This window comes from Centruroides vittatus, unplaced genomic scaffold (assembly GCF_030686945.1).
Source record: "Centruroides vittatus isolate TY-2023 unplaced genomic scaffold, ASM3068694v2 scaffold_2520, whole genome shotgun sequence".
Classification (NCBI taxonomy): domain Eukaryota; kingdom Metazoa; phylum Arthropoda; class Arachnida; order Scorpiones; family Buthidae; genus Centruroides; species Centruroides vittatus.
The window spans coordinates 2778450-2798830 of record NW_027122689.1 but is presented as its reverse complement, the minus strand read 5'-3'; the positions used below and the strand labels follow the sequence as shown (position 1 = coordinate 2798830).

At 30.8% G+C, this 20381-nt stretch overlaps 1 protein-coding gene across 3 annotated transcripts in view; it reads right to left on the bottom strand.

Moving 5' to 3' along the window:
- The window catches only part of LOC136987569 (relaxin receptor 2-like), a 41735-nt gene that overhangs the window by 16680 nt on the left and 4674 nt on the right, over positions 1 to 20381 (bottom strand). The window contains exons 2-6 of one of the 3 annotated variants that reach the window (XM_067285318.1): positions 11067 to 11186; positions 9244 to 9336; positions 5607 to 5718; positions 5234 to 5305; positions 1467 to 1538 (exon numbers count right to left, since the gene is read on the bottom strand). In XM_067285318.1, the coding sequence (XP_067141419.1) occupies positions 1467 to 1538; positions 5234 to 5305; positions 5607 to 5718; positions 9244 to 9336; positions 11067 to 11186 (469 nt within the window). Of the gene's footprint in view, positions 1 to 1466; positions 1539 to 5233; positions 5306 to 5606; positions 5719 to 6472; positions 6556 to 6762; positions 6848 to 9243; positions 9337 to 11066; positions 11187 to 20381 lie in introns of those variants that run through there. The other 2 variants (XM_067285319.1, XM_067285320.1) reach the window with 2 other exon arrangements.

The following is a 20381-nucleotide window of genomic DNA, read 5'->3' as shown; positions in this document are numbered from 1 at the left end:
TCGGATTTTTCGAAAGGAGGTAATGTCTTAGTATGTTATTATCAACGTCATAAGTTAGCAACTTTCTAAAGGAAGTATTGCCGTTACGACCGATAGCTTAATATTGTATTTTAAAATACATATTATATTCAATTAATACTTCTGGTTTAGAAAAACTCGTCGAAATAATATAAAAATTGGAGAGACTTTATAATATACTTCGAGAAGCTCGTCGATCAAGAAGTATTTAGACAATTAACTAATTCACCTAAAAGGAGTAATTATAATTAAAATATTTTGTAAATGTAGTTAATTTTTCCATAAATATTAAATACACGTAACTTAGGAAAATATTACTATGGTCCATAGATAGACTATAACGTTTATTACAGAATATTTAACGAATATTATCTGTGTTAATTCTAAAATTCCATTATCGAACTAACAGTGTATTAAATTTATTTTATAACGAATCTTAAACAATACGAATTTTTTTGATAAGCGCAGGGTATAGTTCTCATTCGGCTGCAATTTGAAAAAAAACTGTAGACCTATAAATTCTGTTTGTTCGTCTGTCCGTCTTTCCTTAATTTCGAGTTAGATAGACGAAAGTCCAGACCACATATGGGAAACTTAGGGGCGGGAGGCCCCGATTAACTGTATACGAATTTCCGATACAAATCGGAAGTCACGTTATTTTAATTCACAAATTTTCCTCCCGAAAATTTAGATGACAGGCGCGACTCTACCGTTAAAGGAAAAGTATGACGTACGGTACTAATTTGAGGTGGAGAGCATATATTTTAAATGAAATAAATTTTAAAATTACGTTTAAAAATTGCAGCCGGACTTTGTGACGACGTCACAATAAATAATTGCTGGTTTTGGAAGTAACTTCTCTTCGAGTTTGTTCGCGGGACAGTTATTTGTCATATAGGACTACTCGAAATTGTTCGTCGTAGAAAAGTTGTTGCTTTTTAAAATTGATTAACTCGCTCGCTTTATGAGATATGGTTTTTGTTTCCGCGTCGTTGCTTAGGTTTTATCACGCGCAACAATTTCCAATCGATCTCGGTAGACGTCTTATCGATTTTTAAAGTTAGAAAAATTACTTTGGAAACTTCCCTTTCTTATACGAACTTGATAAAAAGAGACGGAGAGGGATTCCACTTTTTACCACATTTTCGATGATATATCGATAATTAGTGAAAAGTATACAGTAGAAACACTTTTAATTTTAGTTGTTTAAGCATATAAGTAAAATACGAACAATTTTAATCATCTGTTTAACGTAATGGAGCCGTTAAACATTTTATAAATTGTAAAAATTAAATTGTAGTGAAAAAATTAAGGAAATAAGCTACAATGATATAAATTTTCTTTTTATTCATTCATTCCGAAATAACTAAAAGATAAAAAATATTTTCTATTAAACAATTTTAGCTCGATTTTAATCGTTATATAATGTTAAAAATTAATTTACTTACAAAAATACAAGATTGAATAAACCCGTAAAGGCTCCTTCGTGCAAGTAACGTAAACCATTTCCTTCCAAATGTCTGTACGAAAACAATACTCATTTATTATTTTTAGTTAAATTAAATAATATAAATATGTCAATTTATAATTAAAATTAGTTTAATTTTATAAAATACCGTTCAAAATTTTAAACAAAAGTAGTGCCGATTCTGGCCCTATCTCGATTTTAAGTGAAAATTTCGTATATGCGAAAGAAACTTTTAGATATTCTTTGCGTTTTAATCGTATTTTTAACAGTTCTTTCGGAGATTTAAAAAATAGTTTCTTTACTCATTCCGATCGCTAGTCTTTTCGAACACTTTTCATTTTTTACAAAACCTATCTCTACTCTCAAAATTAAGCTTTTTGCCATTTTATAAAAATTAAAAATATAAAAAGTTTTAAAAATAAAATATGATAACGGATGGTGCCGGGAAAGTTAAGCAACTCGTTTCTGGATTTTTAAAAAAAATGTTTTTTACTCGCTTTTTTACACCTTATATATTTATTTATTTTGTGTATCCGGATTATATGTTAAATGGGGAGGTGGAAATCTGATTGTCGTAAACCTTTTTAATTGTAAAAATTAAATAAATGAAAATCGCGCTTTCGTCAATGGACGATTTTCATTTTTATTTTCATTAAAGCATAATTTTCAATATAAAATAAATTATTCGAATGATTCGTAAAGATGTAATATAAGAATACATTTTCATAAAATATATAATGCGGTGTAAAGTTTTTGGCTTTTTTCGTATATTTTTGTCTCAATTTATGAAATGTGTATCTTTATTAGGCCCGACCGTGTTATTTTTATCGCTACACCGGCTCTCCGTATATCCAGTTATATAAATAAATAATTTTTCTAGTCACAAATACGGTATAGATAAATAAAATAAATCTTCTAGATAAATATTTTTGCTTATAAATAAAATGTCGCCCGCTTCAGAGAATTTTTCAAAGTAAAATTTTTAAAATGATAACGAAAATTATTAAAAGTTAAAAATTTCAATAATAATAATTTACAAATACGCTTGTAAAAGCAAACTTTAAAGTGAATATTAATAAATTATTATTCTCGTTAATTATTCATTGCTGTTATAATTCTGACCGAATAAATTTTAATAGGGAATTAGACGCTACTCGTATTTTAAAAAGTGTATATAAATATTGTAATTAAGATTAAAAGGATAATATTTCATTAAAATTAACACGCACAAACCAAATGGGAAGCCTGGAAGTTTATTTTAACTCGATGTGTGCGTTTAGAATGGGGCGATATTCCCGCTTTCTCTTCGTATAAAGTTAACAAATTTTAATTTTTATGTATACGTATTAAATTCAGAATCGAATACGACGGACAGTTAATACCGTTTGCTATACTGGTGTTACAATTTCCGTGTCTCCGTCTCTAATTAAGCGAAGGCTCGAAGAAAATAAGAACAACAGTTTAAGAAATAGCGCAAACTTTTTAAACGAAGAGAACAAATGTCAAAATTAGGAGGCAGGTTGCATCGCAGATAATAAAAGTTTTCTTTACTAACGCAAAGCTTTCGGTCGATCGAAGTTAGTAATTTCGAGTTAAGGATTTACTGTCGATCAAATTAACGAACGCATTTCATAAATGTGCAAATCTGGCTAACTAAAACGGATTTACTACGACTTTGATTTCAAACAAATTATCTGCCGTGCAATTAATTTTATAGTAATGTATTACAGATTTTTAACTACGAGAGCCGGCATAACTGTGGAAATACGTTATAAATTGTTTCGAGGTTCTCTTAATTGTCGAATCGTCCATTGTTTAAAGACATTATACACGTACAGTACTTTACAATGCTTACAAATATTGTCGCGTACGTTAACTTCTTATTTATGCTAGTAATTATCGATTCTACACCGAAGATTAGAGCGTCGGTGTTAGTTGGGCTTGGACGGGAGCTGTAGTATTCTAATAACAGAAAGCACGTTCTATATAGAATTTAGCGGAGATCTACGGAGGCAGATATTTCAATTGTATTTGTCCTTCTTAAAGATAGTCACTCGCGGTGGTACTGCCACGGAAAATAATGCCATCCCCGACGAAAATGGTTGTAATGCTATTACTTTTTACGACGCGCGTGTTATCGCGGATAATGCTTGGAAACGGGTCTCGTCGACGACACTTTCGATGCACTTTTGATACAAGGAAATGCCATAACGCCATTAACACTCGGAATGACTATTATATCGACGTTGCTACCTCTCGGTGAGGTGCGAGTAATAGCATTCACCCCTTTTGGTGAGTAACCCTAATGTTTATGAGAAAAGAGATTATACCTGTTCTATCGGCCAATATCGAATGACTAGTAGATAGGTGTGAGATACGTCGCGCATATAATTTGCGTCTATTCGCAGTAAATGGTTCGAATAACCGTTTAGGAATTTTTTCAAACGTTTGCCGTGCGATTTCTATATGATTTAACGTGAGAAATGTTTTTCGATATGTAAATTTTTCCTCGTTTACGACAAACGGGCGACTATTTCTGAAAATATTTTTCTTAGGTAAGAAAACGTTCTCTTAATTTTTACAGATATCGAGCTTAATTTTTTCAATTTTCTTTCATTTTTTCTGAAAACTTTGTCTTATTTTATTGAAGTTGCATTATTTCTTCAAATGTTACTTTTTTCAATCTTTCGCTTAATTTTATATAGATATAAGCCTATATAAATTATTTCGATACAGACTACTTTTTGGTACGAGGAAATTGCAATATCTCTATAGAGAATAACAGTAAGTTACTTATTATTACACTAATAAATTATTTATCTACAAATATAATTACTAAGTAATTAACGTCCGCACGTCGTAATTGTTTACGAAGTTCGTAAGAATTACACTAAAATAAAATCTTTCCGCATTATTTTCTTATTGCATATTTGATATTCGGTTCTTATAGTTTCGGTATAAACAAGCTTTTTAAATATTCGGAAATATTTTATAGATTATTTATCTTTGGAGAATTTGTTTCAAAATCCTATAAACGCGTAAAAAGATTCCGACATTAAATATGTATTTTAATACGTAATGATTTATAAATGAAAATCCATTTATAATAATAGATAGAATTTTTCCCCGTGGAGTTTAACTTTCACGAAGAATTTTGAATTAAAAGCTAATAAAGGCTATAGAATTGAATGTAGACTGGAAAATCAAATCGAATTAATATTCTAAGCATTATAAATGCTTATTTTTATTTTTTACGAATTGGTAGACGATGGCGATAGCGTTTAGTTAGATTTATTTTGTTTATTTAGAGCTAAAATCCTGTACACGAAGCCACGTATCAGTTATAACAAAAGAGAATTAACGGAATAGATTCCCGAATCCCGGGAGTAGAATCAATAAAAATGTTTCCTATCGATTGTTAAGTATTCGAAATTAAAATTCGCAATACGAATTTACTGCGGATCCAGAATTTTCTTATTTCACTTCGTTAGGCATTTGTCTAACAGAAATATCCAGCAATTTCGGGATTCTTTTCGGTAAATTTGTTTCCCGCATTCCTACGTTAATTCTCATCTTTAATTCGACGTTAGATTTTTAGTAATTAAAGCAAATCTTACGTTGAGCAGTATTATAAATTACTGCGCAAAATAAAAGTAATTTTAAGTTAGTGATCGCGCGAAAACGTTTATCTCTAGAGAATGCGTATCAAAGAATCCAATACGTAAAACTAATTAAAATTTTACTCACATGACTTTTAATCCGGGATAACGTGAAAAAGACCCCCTTTCCACGATTGTTACGCTGTTGTTAATCAAAATTCTGAAAGCATAAATCGTGAAACGTTATTCGTGATTTTTGGTTCTGTTTTCTTCGTCTAGACGTACGCGTGAACGTGTACAAAGGAGCGTAAAAGTCAGTTAACCGTCTTTTATTTACTTTACACATATATTTGTGATCTTCGGTCTACAATTTATATTAATCGTAGACCGAATTTATTTGGACATTTTAATTTGCACGTAATGAAGTATTTGAATAAGACAGACATTTAATATTTACAGTGGTTAACTGATTTTTTTCAGCCGCCCAGTATGTAGTGTACGGTACGCATATACACACTCACAGCTTCGTCAACGATGATTTCATTGTGTCCGGAACACGAGTCAGATTTAAATTAATGCAAAACACCCAAGTGAAAGCTCTGCAACCGCATCCGTCCGGCAAGTTATCCATACCTGCGTAATAAAAATAATGAAAGCGTGTTACATAATGTATTTGCATATAAAAATCGATATTAATTCTTAATCGTAAATTGTTAATGTATTAAAATAAAAATTTTAAACCGTTCGTCGACTAATCCGTAAAGAATATCGAACGGAAAAGAGTAAAAATAAAATGCTCTTTACGCGGTTAAAATAACATTTTCAATTTATCGGAACAAGATCGGAACGATGTTAAGAAATTAAAACATCTTTCTTTAACTAAAAAAGAAACAAATGAAATAAAAGAAGAAATAAAGCATTTCAATTAAACAAAATATAAAAAGACGAAAACCAAAACAAGCATCCTTCTCTTCAATCAGATAGAGGAACAAAAGGTGAATGACCCTTATTTTCTCCTTTATTTTTTATTAAATTTATACAGAATTCATTTAAGTAACTCGCTAGATACTTTTTACCTCGAGAAATATAATTCTCATTTAGTCTACATTTTGAAAAACAACTTTAAATATTTAATCATCAATTTATTTATCAATTTAAGGTTAAAATCGCTTAAAATTTGTTCGTCAAAAAATAAAATAAAATAGATAAATGGCTCGAATTCAAAATCTGTGCAGAACTATGTCGAAAAAAATATTTATTTATTTATTTTTCTGCTCGCAAATGCAGACATTCCCCATAAGCAAATTAACAATAAATGCGACTGTTTAATTTAAATCGTTTAAATTTCGTTAAGTGTCATTTAATAAGATTTAAATAATTTTATTACCAGAAATATTAGCAAAAACGCTATTTAGTACACGTTATACGTTTTATTATTGTTATTTTTTAACGTTTAAAGTGATTTCCTCGTCAAAAATAATTATAATTTAAACACTATTCGATGGAACATTAATAGACTCGTACGCTAGCGAAATTAGAAAAAACAGATGTTAAAAATATATGCCACAGTTACAAAATAGAGGACAGTTTCCAAGAAACGGAGGAAAAATATCGAGCATTTTTGCAAAGTTTGGCAAAACGGAAAGAGGCGTAATGTAAGAAACATCAAAGTATCACCGTCGACAACGGAGAATGGTACAAATGCACGACATTTTCGAGACATAAAAAGGACTTAGTTGCCAGTAACGAGGCAATAACAAACACTCGCAACAATTTTGAACTCGTTCGATGACGTATTGTTACCAATATTAAAGATAAAAGTAGAATACCGGGCGTTGATTTGCTTAATGATCATCAGAAAATCTATAATTTTCTGTATATTACCGTTAGAAGTCGTCGAGATAAACATTACGGCTCTGTTAGATGCGTGTCTAGGAGAAAGATATAAATAGCAGTGTGCTTTTCCTCCTTCTCTTGGTAACATATATATTTTTTTTTTTTTTTTTTTTTTTTTTTTTTTTTTTTTTTTTTTTTAGCAAGAACATGTGTTAACTTTGCGAAGTTTATCGCCGTTAAAAGGTTGTTAACACTTGTAAGGTGTACGACATTGTCGAATCGAACTGCACTTACAAATAAACCAGATATATATATATATTTTTTCTTTAATAATATTTTATCTTAACAATTGAGTAAGAAGTAGGCTAATAAGAAAAGAGGAGGAACAAATCCCTTGGACGATAATTGTAAAATGAGAGAATTTTTTGTAACTCTGTAAACTTTACTTTTTGCACGAGTAAAAATATCACGAATAAGATTAAATGCGCAAGAATTGCAAAAATTAGCTTGAATTCTGAACGGAAATATGTAGGTACGAGCAATTATTTATTGTTACGTCGTCGCAATGCCGGGCTGCAATTTTTAATTATCTTTCAATTCAAAAAATCACGCGACTTCCGGGTCCAGGACGGAAGTTCGTACGTAGTCTCGGTTTTCGTCTATCTAACTCCATTCTCGAGATTAAGGAAAGACTGACAATTTGAAAATTGATGCCCAATTATTAAAAAAATTTCTACAGAAACAGATCCGAGATGCGATTTTCGTAATGTCAATTGGTCGAAGTAGGCTAGATGATAGAAGAAAAAGTATGACGTACAGGGGCAAGACACTAATTTGAGGTGGAGAGCATATATTTTAAATTAGATAAATTAAAGATACGATTAAAAATTGCAGCTCGGTATCGTGGCGACGTCACAATAAATAATTTAAATGCCGTCTTGTTATAATTTTCCTGTTCATTCAATACATTGAACACGAACACATTTCCTTATTTTTCTTCCTCTTCTGTTCGATTCACGCAAAAAAAAGCCAATATTTTACATATTTATAATTGTAAAATTGTAATTAAAACAAGTAATACCTTAATTAAATGTAAACAATAACTTAATGCCGCTGTTAATATAGATTTAATATTAAATAAATAAATATTTTCTTTACAGTTATTACGTCGCATAGATAACGAACTTAAATTGAAAAATAATATTATTAATCTGGTTTTCAAAATCGTTTTTAATGATAAGTAATAATTATTTTTTTTTTGTTTAGAAATGTTTTAAAGTTTAAATCCGAGAATTAAATTTCCTTTACAAAATTTATTAACTTATCCGAAAGAATATATTTATTAATTAAAATATTAAATTTGCATTAAGGGCATCATTAAAAGTTCTTGTTTACATTTAATTAAGATTAACATTTGAAGCGAGATGTTTGTTAATTTTATATAGATTATAGTTTAACAATTTTCGTGGTTTAAGAATTTCACGCCGACGAACACGAAAGGAGAATAATTTCTTCTTTGTTTTGGAGTCTCTTCCAGAATATACATTTCATGGGTGAAAGTCTTTTGTTTTTAAACTTAGAATTTTTATTTGGCTTATGTGAATTATTATACAACGAGGCGACAGAAATTTTTAATTCGAAGTTTTCAAAACGGCCATCATTTTGCTTACATTCTCTAGAATACGAATTTTTCTACCAAAAAAATTCTAGAAATAAATAATTTTTACTTTCCCTGTATTGCGATCCGGCAAAAAAATTACCCCTCCAGATTTTTACATTTTTGGACTTAGGACACCTCGAAACATCGGGAAATGCAAAAAAAAAAAAAAAAAAAAAAAAAAAAAAAAAAAAAAAAAAATTGGGGAAGATTTGTTTATTAGGGGGATTGGCGCTATTAAATTTTGGTGGTTAAAGGTCGACAGGGTGGGAAGAAAAAAGGGGTCGTGTGTATCTCCAGTAGACCCGGACTTCGTGACGGTTTTACTCGTTATTAGGATTTACAATTTTTTTATAAAATTCGTGCATTAAGCTTTTTGGCGTTTTATAATAGTTAAAAATATAAAAATATATATAAAGTTTTTCTAATAAAATATGATAACAGATGGCGTCACCAAAACTTTAAATGTTGCCGAGAAAGTCGAGCAACTCGTTGCTGGTTTATTAACATTTTACTTTAGAAAACTCTTTTCTATTCAATTAATTTTGTTGTTAAATATAATATAAATGATAAAATTATATATTTAAATACTTAAAAAAATATTTTAAAGAATAAATATAAACTTATTTAAAAAAATTCTAACACGTATTTAATTTTTTACTTACTACAGTTATAAAAATGAGGATAGAAGAGGAAATTGTCAATGGGTCGACGTCTTAAACCTTTCATTAACGAAGACATACTTCCATAAATATCGTCTGGAATTCATTAGAAAAAAGAAGATATATATATTTTTAAAGGAAGAGGTAAACATATTACTCACTTTTATTAATAGACAATTAGAGAAAAATTTCAACATTTACAAGTAATTACAAAATAAAGAATCGTGTGCCGGTCTGCGATAAGAATCTGAAAGCTTAATTGTAATTAATTACAGTCGTTACAAAACGAAGAGCGATGACAAACAATTAATAATGTTAATTTTAATGCGGCTAACTTCCACATTATCCGCTGACAGGTAATTTAACGGATATTAATACATAATAATACATAATTTTCTATGTTATTCCGAGAGAATATATTCGGTTTTGATCTTCACTATTACGCAATAAATTCGGTTTGTTTCCAGTGTCTATTAACTCGATATTTTTCGAATTAACTGTTTAAAAATCGCATAAATACGTAACATTTTTGTCGATAAATTTAGTAAAATTATTTTTAAAAGAGGATCCGATTGTACGGGACTATAAATGGGTTACGTAAAGGAGAAGGGATTCGTTTGTAATATAAGTAACGTCAAATGCTTTAACTAATTACAACGAACGTTAATTATAAAATTAAGCATTAATTGGAAGTAATTGCACTTAATTTTTGGCCTTAAGATTTATTTCGTTTCGTTGTTTTTTCCGGTAGCGAATAATGTAATAGCTTTAATACGATAAAACATAACGATAATTCGGATATAAATAATCCTAGTGGGGACGTTTTAAATGCAATATTTCGAAATCGCTGCAATTTAAACGCGATTAAATCTACCGTAATTCGAACACGACGAAAGACGCATTTGTTTCGTCAGAATGGTGCACGCTCTACGTCAGTGCGATGTCATTCGGTACGAATGACATCGCACTGACGTACGTTATTACGACGTCGAATTGGCGTAATATTATCCGAAATAATACAGGATAATAATATTAAGGATATGCAACGATTTATGCATAATTAACAAATTTTATTACGTTTAAAATATTTTAACTCTTCGCGTTCGTTAGGATGAATTTTTAAATCACGCAGAAGCGAAAGATCGGTTTATAATGAACTAAATGTATTCCAGTTTATGAATTTCAAAATCTGAAATAAATTTAGAGAACTAAAATTAATTTTTTCTGAGAAATAAGTTTATTTTTTACGTGAATTTTAACGAGAAGCGTTACAAAAACATCGAGCAACTTTCGTTGCTGGGTCGAACTCGAGATGTCGCTAGTTACATTAAGTAGGAACGAAATATTGACTTGGCTTTGGCGCGTGTGCCACGCGAAGAAAAGAACGAGAGAAAAAAAATTAATTTTAAAATAATTTATTTATCATCGAATGCTCTCGATTGATTTATATCGTACCCGCAATTAAACATGATTCTGTTAAAAAAAGAATAGATTTCCGACAGGATGATAGATGATCTGTCCTTATATTGGCATTGCTGATACGTTATAAAGATGATATTTCACCTGGGGATGCTACCATTCTGTCATTTTTGTCGGTGATATATCGTTTTGACACATTTGTTAAATCGCAAAGAATATCCCTTTCGCCTAAATTCATCGATTTTTTACCATCCAGATTGGAAATTTTGGCAGTAAAAATTTATTAAACCGCTCTTTTTCTCTCCTTTCTCCTTCTCTCTTTGTTTCTTTTTAATTTTTAATTTGACTAAATTTAAGATTTCTGACACACACAAAAAAAGACAGAGAAGAAATAGAATGTTACTTACCACAATGCATTTCGTCCTCCCCATTTTCGCAGTGGAATTCTCCGTCGCAATGGTAATGCCTATCCAAACATACCGAAGTGTTTCCGCAAGGAAATTGTTCCGGACCGCAGTTAGTTTTTGCTGTCACGAAAAATTTTTCCACATTTTTACATTCTAGTCAGGAATTTCGCTCTCGTTAGCGAGATATTTGCATAAATAACACTCAAAAATGTATTATCTTTTAATGCCCATACGCAGAAACGGGCCGAGACCTAGATAAAAAAAGAAAAAAACAAAGTTTCGGCTCGGTCGGATCCGAACCCGCGTCTTTCGATAGTAAGAAGAATGTTCGATCCTAGGAATATTCGCTTTTATTAAACCCGTTAAATCGTATATTCGTGTGCATAATGCAGCCCTCGTTACATAAATATGTTTCTCGTGTTTATTTATTCCTTAAACTTATACAAAATGTTAGCATAATCTACGAAGACTTAGCCATCGAGTTAACTTATAAAAATCCATAAATGATTTATATATACTGTATAACACGCAACGTAGGCAACTACGGAACGTTGGTGGCCAGACAAATCGGAGAGAAAACTTTTATACGCGTTAATGGCGAACGAGAAGAAAATTTGAAAATACAAAGTTGTTAGACGAGCGAATCCATCATACCAACTGCCGGAAATCTGGTTATTCTAAGTTCGTTCTACTAGGCAATTCCGGTCGAACTCGGCCGCAATTTTATCTAAATTTTCTATATTAATATGGATAAATATTTCGTATCGAATATTTTTATTTTCCTTCTTATCAGATTTGGCTACTCGACACGACCCCCCCGTCTCGTTTGGATCCTGGTAAAATAAAAGGTTGGAGTAGAACTTCTTTCCTCTGTTTTGTAAGAAAGTTAAAACTAATTTCGGTTCGGAAGGGTTTACAGAATTATTTTTCGAACCATTTTTATGGATTTTGAAATATTTAGCATTTTTATTACGAAATTACTTTAAACTACTATTCGATTAGTACACGAATATACTTCTCACGTAATATGATATTTTTCTTCGCTGTTTTTCGGCAAAGATACTTCCGAAATGAACTGTGTAATTTTGGATGTTGGAAACGAAAGCGTTGTACCTATTTAGCGCGGGTTCGAATCCCACTTCGGACATTAATATTTATTCTATTGGAATTTGAATAGAAATTGTTGCTACGATGTTGTTTCCAAAGCAGTTTGCGACGCTTCGTTCGGTGAAAATTTAAAAAGAAATTAAATTAAATTGACCTTATTCCATCGGTGCGTAAGTCGTGACGTTAATATAAATATTATTCGAATTAGGAACTAATTCAGCGTGCGTTTATCCAACTCCTTATTTGTCCTATCGAATTCAATTTGCTTAGATATCATTCTCGTAACGATGGAAACAAAATTTGTTTTTTAATATACCAGAAAAGGAAGAAATTAATTTATGTCCGTTACAATTTATTTGTTATTCGCAATTTACGCGATTACGTTATTTCTAATTTATTACTTATAAACCAATATAAGGGACGACCCGAAACTCGGTTAACTGTGTTTTATTTATTTATTTTGTTTTCTTTTTAAGAAGGAATAATACGAAAGATACTTTTCAAATATTTTATCGCACGATTTCGCACAAAGTTAAAACAATTCCTTTAAGAGAAATTTTTTGAATTTTTAATAATTTGAAAACGGATTGTTGTTCGTACATTTTAACTTCCAAATATTTCAATAATTCTTTCCTTCATTTTAGTTCGTACGCAGTCTGTTAACCGTGTTTTTTACGTATTTCGCGTGTTACGGTACGTATAAGAATGCGAATCGTAGGCAGAGTTTAGAACCACGTTTCCTTTACGTAATTAGTACAGTCGGTTACTAGACAGCGTAGCGGTCTTCGAAATGGTTAACCGAATCTTGGGTCACGACGTATATTTATATCATTCGTTTACGTAATGCCACTTACCTTAACATTGAAAAGTACGCGCGTATCTATTTTGAAAAATATTAAAACCGATTTTCTCAAAAACTGCAAAAAAGTCGAGCAATAATTATCCTTTAAATTCGCCGTCGTAAGGCATATTCGGTAATAGAATAAATAAATAAAATATTAGATCTTATCCCTTCGAAAGTTTTCGACACGAGCGCTCGAACATAATCGGCAATTCATAAATGTAGTTCAACGAATGTAATGTTTATACATCCAATCGAGAAAGTATCCAGTTTGGACAGATTTATTGTAAAGCGATGGTAGCCCGAAAGATAACAAGTTTATTCTACTCGGATATCACTTAAATAACTCTGGTACAACGAATAAATCATAAAGGATGTGAAGCCCGCACGTTCACTAAATTTTTTATTATTATTATTAATATTTATACTAAAAACTAGATTTTCTTCTGTATTTTATCGATTGATAAAATGCGAATTCCGCTTTAGGGAGTTTATTTTTAGGTGATAGTTTAGCGGATGATTTATTACGCAAATACTATAAATGCTAATAGAAGTAATAAGAACATCCCGAAAATTTATCAAAGTAAAAGGGCATCGGATAAAAGATAAATATAGAATATGAAATTCTGTATCTAGACTCTGTTCTTGTATTCCGGATCTCCCGGCTTAACAATAACGATCTGTTGTGGTCGAAGATATTTATGAAGTGGTTCCCTCTCGTCTTAACCAGATCCACAAACAAAATATTTTGTTTCGTTAATTAACGAGTTTTTCCTCCCCCTTCCCTTCGATAAGGAGGATTTTGTTTCGTTCTTAATCCGAATCCAATTTATCTTTACGTGATTTATGCGTGCGCCTGCCTCCGGCAAAGGCTTTATTCTATAATGAGACGATATAAAACTAAAATGTACGCTGGCTAATATGTTGACAATGTACTCGAGATTTCTGCTATTCGGATAAGAGATGCGGTAGACACTTCATTGATTCCGTTTTAACGAGGTGTATAGTACGTTTTATATTAATCGTTCTGTTTCGCGTTACGTATTAAATGATTATTAATAAAACGCAATACGCGAGTTAATTATCGAGCTATAGACCTAGCAAATTGCCAAAAATGTAGGAATTTTATATTTTAATTTCTCTCGTTTTTAATATGTGTTCCTTTAACCGATGAGGATAACGTTTGTAATTAACTAAATATACGATAATCTAAGCTAGAAGGGAGAGAGAGCTAAATAGAAAAATAAATTCCTATTATTTTTAATAATAAAATGATAAATATAAACGCTTTCTCTCTCTTTAAATATTAAATATGTAATAAATTATGTAGACTTTTTCAAGTGTTTAATCACACAATATGCTTTCGAGATCCTCTTAGTACATGTGTAAGAGAGTGAGTTATTTATCGAATTTGTAGTATCAAACTTCGGAATAAAATACGGATGCGCGTAGGAAAAGCAGGCGCGATAAAAATCTATACAAACAGAAAAAAGTTACTTTGTAGTGTATAGTTATGTCGACAAATAAAGGTATTTCGAATCTATACGAAAATCAAAAAGTTCCAGCTTGACAGCAAACAATTGATAGTTTGTAAATCCGATAGGAATCAATTTTTATGTATATCGGTTTATCTACGTATAGTATTATAGTAATAACGTGTTTTCAAATTGAATTAAGTCTGGCATTAAATATGTTTACAGATCATAGAGATTGGAACTTTCTATTTTTTCTCCCTCCAGAAAAATCGCTGAAAGCTAAAGAGTATTGAACGCAATTTTGTGTTATTTTTGTAGACTAGACATTCATTTTTCATTGTGACGACTTAAGCCACTGTTTATATAGAACGATCCATGTTATTATTAATAAATTTTTCTATTGTGTAAAGAAACGAGTATTTATAAATCTTATGAGACAAAAATCCACATTAATCAACCTAAAATATTTTCCTAAGGCAATTACTTTACTCGAAGAATTCAAAGACGAGACAGCGGATTGATGATTATTTGCTCGAATGTTGAGATAAAGTAATAAAAGAATTAAAAAGTTTTTCTTTGTAAAAAAAATAATTTTATTGCTATATAATATGTTCGTTCTAGTGTGTAGCTATTGAGCCTTTTCAATTATTTAATTGATATTATATTAAATAATTCAATACAAAATATATTTATTAATGCCGAAATCGACTCGAAAGAGCTTAACGGTGATAAGAAGTGCACACAAATGCAGAAGTGTGTGCCTAAATACATATATTCGAGCAAATATATATGTTTGAACACGAACAAAACATTAACACGCGTAAACAGACATTTAGACGAGCAAATACGAGTATATAAAGAAAAACACACCTAAGCAGACATAAATGGTATAGAAAGATTAAACAGAAACAGAATATAAAACGTATAAACACTGGAATAAACGCGCATAAATGCGCAACGAGACAGAAAAGTGCGCACAAATAAGAACAAGGAGATATAAACACTAAAATGCGGAGATAGTTTCTAGGATATATGCACAATCACGCAATTATCGAATATATAGAGCCTACATACAGACATACATACATGCATATAAATCGAACGTAAAATATTCAAAAGCAGACTAGACTTAATAGTTAATAAAACTTATATAAGTTATATGTTATATATAGGCCTATATATTTATTTATTTAATATTTAATCATTTAATCTCTCTCTCTCTGTGTGTGTGTGTGTGTGTGTGTGTGTGTGTGTGTGTGTGTGTAATTTTAATATTCTCGGCTTTTATCAAGTGGCAGCAGCACATTTTAATAACACCTCTATTCATTTAAATTCGAATAAAATTTAAAATTAAATCTTGAAAAGTAATAATGAGCAGAAAGTCCATCTACCAGTTCTTTTAATAAATTCATTTTTTCTGTTTTTTTTTTAATAATCGTCTTTTAAAAAACTTCTAAACTACTTTATATATATAACTTCAGTCGACTGAAGTTGAACCGATTACTTGCTTTTATGAAATTGCATCCAAGTAAGGCTAATTATTAAGTTGGAAGTGGATTTCTGCTCTCTCTCTTAATCCGTATCGACATTTCGAGGTCTAACATTTACCGAAATATAAAAAAATACAAGAAACCATCAAGAAAATCATGAATTTGCTAGAAACAAAAAATAACTGCAGACAGTTCAATAAGAATCGAGTTGTTATATACATTTTCTAACGTCAATTTTCGAACGAAAGTTAAAAAAAATAAATGCCGTCTAGATTGTAATCAATAAAAATACAACAATAAATTATACAAAAGTAGAAAAAGCGCTGTATTATATTAAATTTTCTACGTTAAACTGATTAAAACTTTATTGAATGAAATTTATACTCATACAGCCCCGCAGTTCGGCTTTTCCTTATTGCACAAATGCTCGACAAGAAAGTCTAACCCTCATTTAGTACTCGAAGTAAATAAATCGTGCGTTTATATATAAAGTTTATCGACACTCTAAAAAATTAGATTTAATATTTAAATAATTAAATTTATTTGTTTAATTTTTTGTCAGCGTAAAAATGTTCAATTTTGATCTTTTTTTAATGGTTTTTATATTAAAATTTTTTTAATATTCGATTCTATGAACGAAATAAATAAATAATAAAATTAATATATAACATAAATTAATGCAAATAATGAAGAATTAAAATTCTCTGCGTGAAGAATAATTAATGAATAATTTAAACATTTTTATTTCTAAATGCTAATTTAAAGAAAAATAAATGAGAACGTAATGAAGTTATTTAGAAGAAGAATAATTAAATAACGTTAGTTTATAATATCCTAGTCTATTTTTTATTTATTAGAAAAATCTCTTAATCGTGAAAAATTATATTTTTAATATCTATTCATTTCTTTTTGAATTTCATCATCGTCAGAATTAACGGTAGAAGTTGAAGTCGAAATTAAAATAAAATTTATTTTTAAATAATTAATTTGTATCGCGTACACGTAGAATTAATTATTTAAATTAATTTTTATTCGAAAATTTTATAATTCATCTATTTATTTCTTGCGAACGTTATCTTCTAACCAACACAACAAAACAAAAGAATCGAAATTTCGTATTTTTATTTTTTTGAATAAAAAATCCCGAAAGATATTATAATGTATCCTATCTCGTGTTATCTACCCGACTTTTCTGCTTAATATGACTTGGTAATGTAGTAAATTCTGAAAGAAAATACTTTACATAAACACGCACGTGTATGTTAACGTCTTGCGCCTATTTTGTATATAATTTTATACCGTTAACGAATACAGAGATTTCGAAAGTATGGCAAAGAAGTTAAAGTTTTCGCACCATTTAGCGTGGTAAATATATCAAAAAAACATTATACACTTTGGCTCAAAATATAGTTTTCCGATTGGTAGAACAGACAAAAAACAGACGGCGCATTCGGTTTTTCAACCAACCGTCGTTAAGGTAGTTCGTATCCGATCAATTGCTATTAAAATTTTAAGCACTATATCTTATATATTTGGCATAGGACCGCCCGAATTCGTGGATAATTTCTCGTTTTTTAAGGTTATTTGTCAAAAATTCGCCGTTGCGTATATTATTTAAACATTCGGACAGAATAGCAAATAATTAACGCGTAATATGACAATACTATTTTACATTTTATAATTTATTTTAAAACTCGTAATTTCTACGCGCAACCGTCGCTCGGAAACGACACCTTTCTCTTAATAGTTTATCCAACTCTTAGGAAATTGGCCACTCCTCCGATATTCCCAGTCATCCCCCTTTGATAATTTAGGATTATTTTACGAATCAATTAAATTCGCAAATCCCCGATTTTCGAGAGAAAAGTCTGGAAGCGAGACATTAAATAATTACAAAGGAGATAAGTGGTAAAGTACTCGACTTTAGGTCGGTGATTGTGACTTATCGTACTCGTGTTTCGTGCGTGTCACGATCTCGTTTCGCCACTCCATTCGCGAGAAAGCAACCGGATCTAACGGAAAAGAAGTGGAGTGGACGGAAATTCCCGTCGTACTAATTCTGGCCTCTTTTTTGCCTATAATCGGTGGTTCGACCACGGCATTTAAGGATTTCCTCCCCCTTTCTTAATTGCCATTGCCACGCTAAACCGGCGCGTACTCGCATAAAACGCCAGAGTTTCCTAACGAGTCGTCGAGTGTCTTGACCCCGACTTATTAATTTGTCACATCGGTAACACTTTCGAAAGTACTCAGACACAGCACGATACGCGTTTCCTTTATGGACACCCGCTTACTTCGTTATGGTGGTTTTTGTCGACGCGCTAGTCGACGACAAAGATTAAAGCACTATTTTGTCGTTACTTCCGGGTCGATGTAGACGTAGAATTTTCGCTAAAATATTTATAAATAATTAAAACAATACTAAAATAATACATATATATATATATTATAGGCCGATAAACAATTTAAAATATAAAATATAAAATTTAAATATCGTCTCTGTCTGTAGTAACTGTAAAGGTGTTTTTTACAGCCCTCATATACTCGCACCGTACTTTATTTTTTTGTTTATTTTTAAGTAATTTTATCGGCATTAATTAATCTGACTATAATTTAATAAAATATATAATATTGTAAATATAATTACGTAGTAACGAGTGCGAAATGATGTCGTAGCAAACAAATATTTTAATCGCCGATAGACTTATCGTCGATTATTTCGAAAGTAATTTTCGTCATCGAAGACTCGACAAAGATTACTTCGCCGTCATTAACATCTGCCATCCTTATCTTTATCGAATTAATATAAATTAATTAAATTTAATATTATATTATTTTTTCCGAGTCGTCCTATCGTATTTTTTACCTTTTTTTAAGGCTCTGGTTAGAAAGAAACTTAAATAAATTTCTAATTGCCAGTAAAGAATTCGGATTCTCGAGTAAAGAATCTCAAACTCGAAAGAGCTTAAGGAATTTAAGCGAAGAATCTTAAATTCTCGAGCGAAGATTCGTGTGAGAAGTTTGGTGTTTAAGATCCTTGGGGTGTATTAAATTATTTTGTTTTCGGTTGTATCTCTATCCGTGTCCGCGGGTTTTATCTGATGATTCATAGAGATTTCCAGCTCGAAATTTTCAGAATATATTCCGACAGTTTATGCAAATAATCTTCTAAATAATTTTTTTCCAATGCCGTTCTGTTTGTTAAACGAACGTTGGAGGTTTCGACGCTTTATATCGGAAGCAACCTATAATCTGACATTAATTTAAACGAAATCATAATATGTACAAAGTATCAGAATACATCTAATGCGATTGTAAATATTTATCTTTACCGGAGCTTAGCAATTTTACGTCTTCTAATCGGCATAAATTTAAGAATTTCGAATAAATTTATTCAAATTTCGACTCTACCGATCGTTCGAACTTTAATCGGATTTTATAACAACCGAACAAAATGGCCGCCGCTTCAAAATTTAAATGGTTTTGCGGAAAATTTCGCGGGCAATTCGCTTACTATCGTCCACCATCGGCCTTCTAACAGACGAGTAATTCAAAAAGTAAGAGGGAGGGAGGAAATCGAATTTTACATTTTTTCACGTCTCTTCGCTTGTTTATAAAATTCGAAAAAATGCTGTTTTTTACTTTCCGGCCGTCATATAATGGCAATCGGTCAAAAAATGACCCCCCCCCAGATTTTTACATTTTTGGATTCGGAACATCTTTAAACGACGAGAAATGGAAAAAAAAATTTGGGGGTAATTTCTGTATGTATGGATTTTTGTGTGGGAGAGCACGATTTTGTTCACTCTTTTTGAAGCTTAATAACTCCTGTGTTTTTTGTCGAAAATTTCTGAAATTTTGCTGGGAGGTTTGTTTATCAGGACGATCGATGCTATTAAATTTTGGTGGTTAAAGGTCGACGAAATGGGGAGATAAAGGGGTCGTGTGTATCTGTAGTAGGGTCGCACTTAATGATTTTACTCGTCATTTACATTTATTTTTTTTTATAAAACTCATCCCTACCCTCAAAATTAAGGTTTTTGCCATTTTATAATAATTATAAATATAAAAAGTTTTTAATAGTAAAATATCGTAACATATAGAGCCACGCGAGCAGTTTTAAATGTTGCCGGGTAAGTTAAGTAACCCGTTGCTGGATTTTTTTTCCTTTCCACACAACGTAGTCGTATTAGGAAAAGTATCGGGCCCTTTGGAAAAAATCTCTTTACGCAGCGTGCATACTCTTCCTCTATCTAAGTATTAAGAATATTATCATTCGAAACTGCCCTTCGACTTTTTTAGAATAACTTTAATGGGATTTCTCAGCACGTGAGACGAATGGCTAAGATCTTTTAAATCTGCTTAAATTTTCTACACGGATCGTCACCGCCATCGAAGCCGT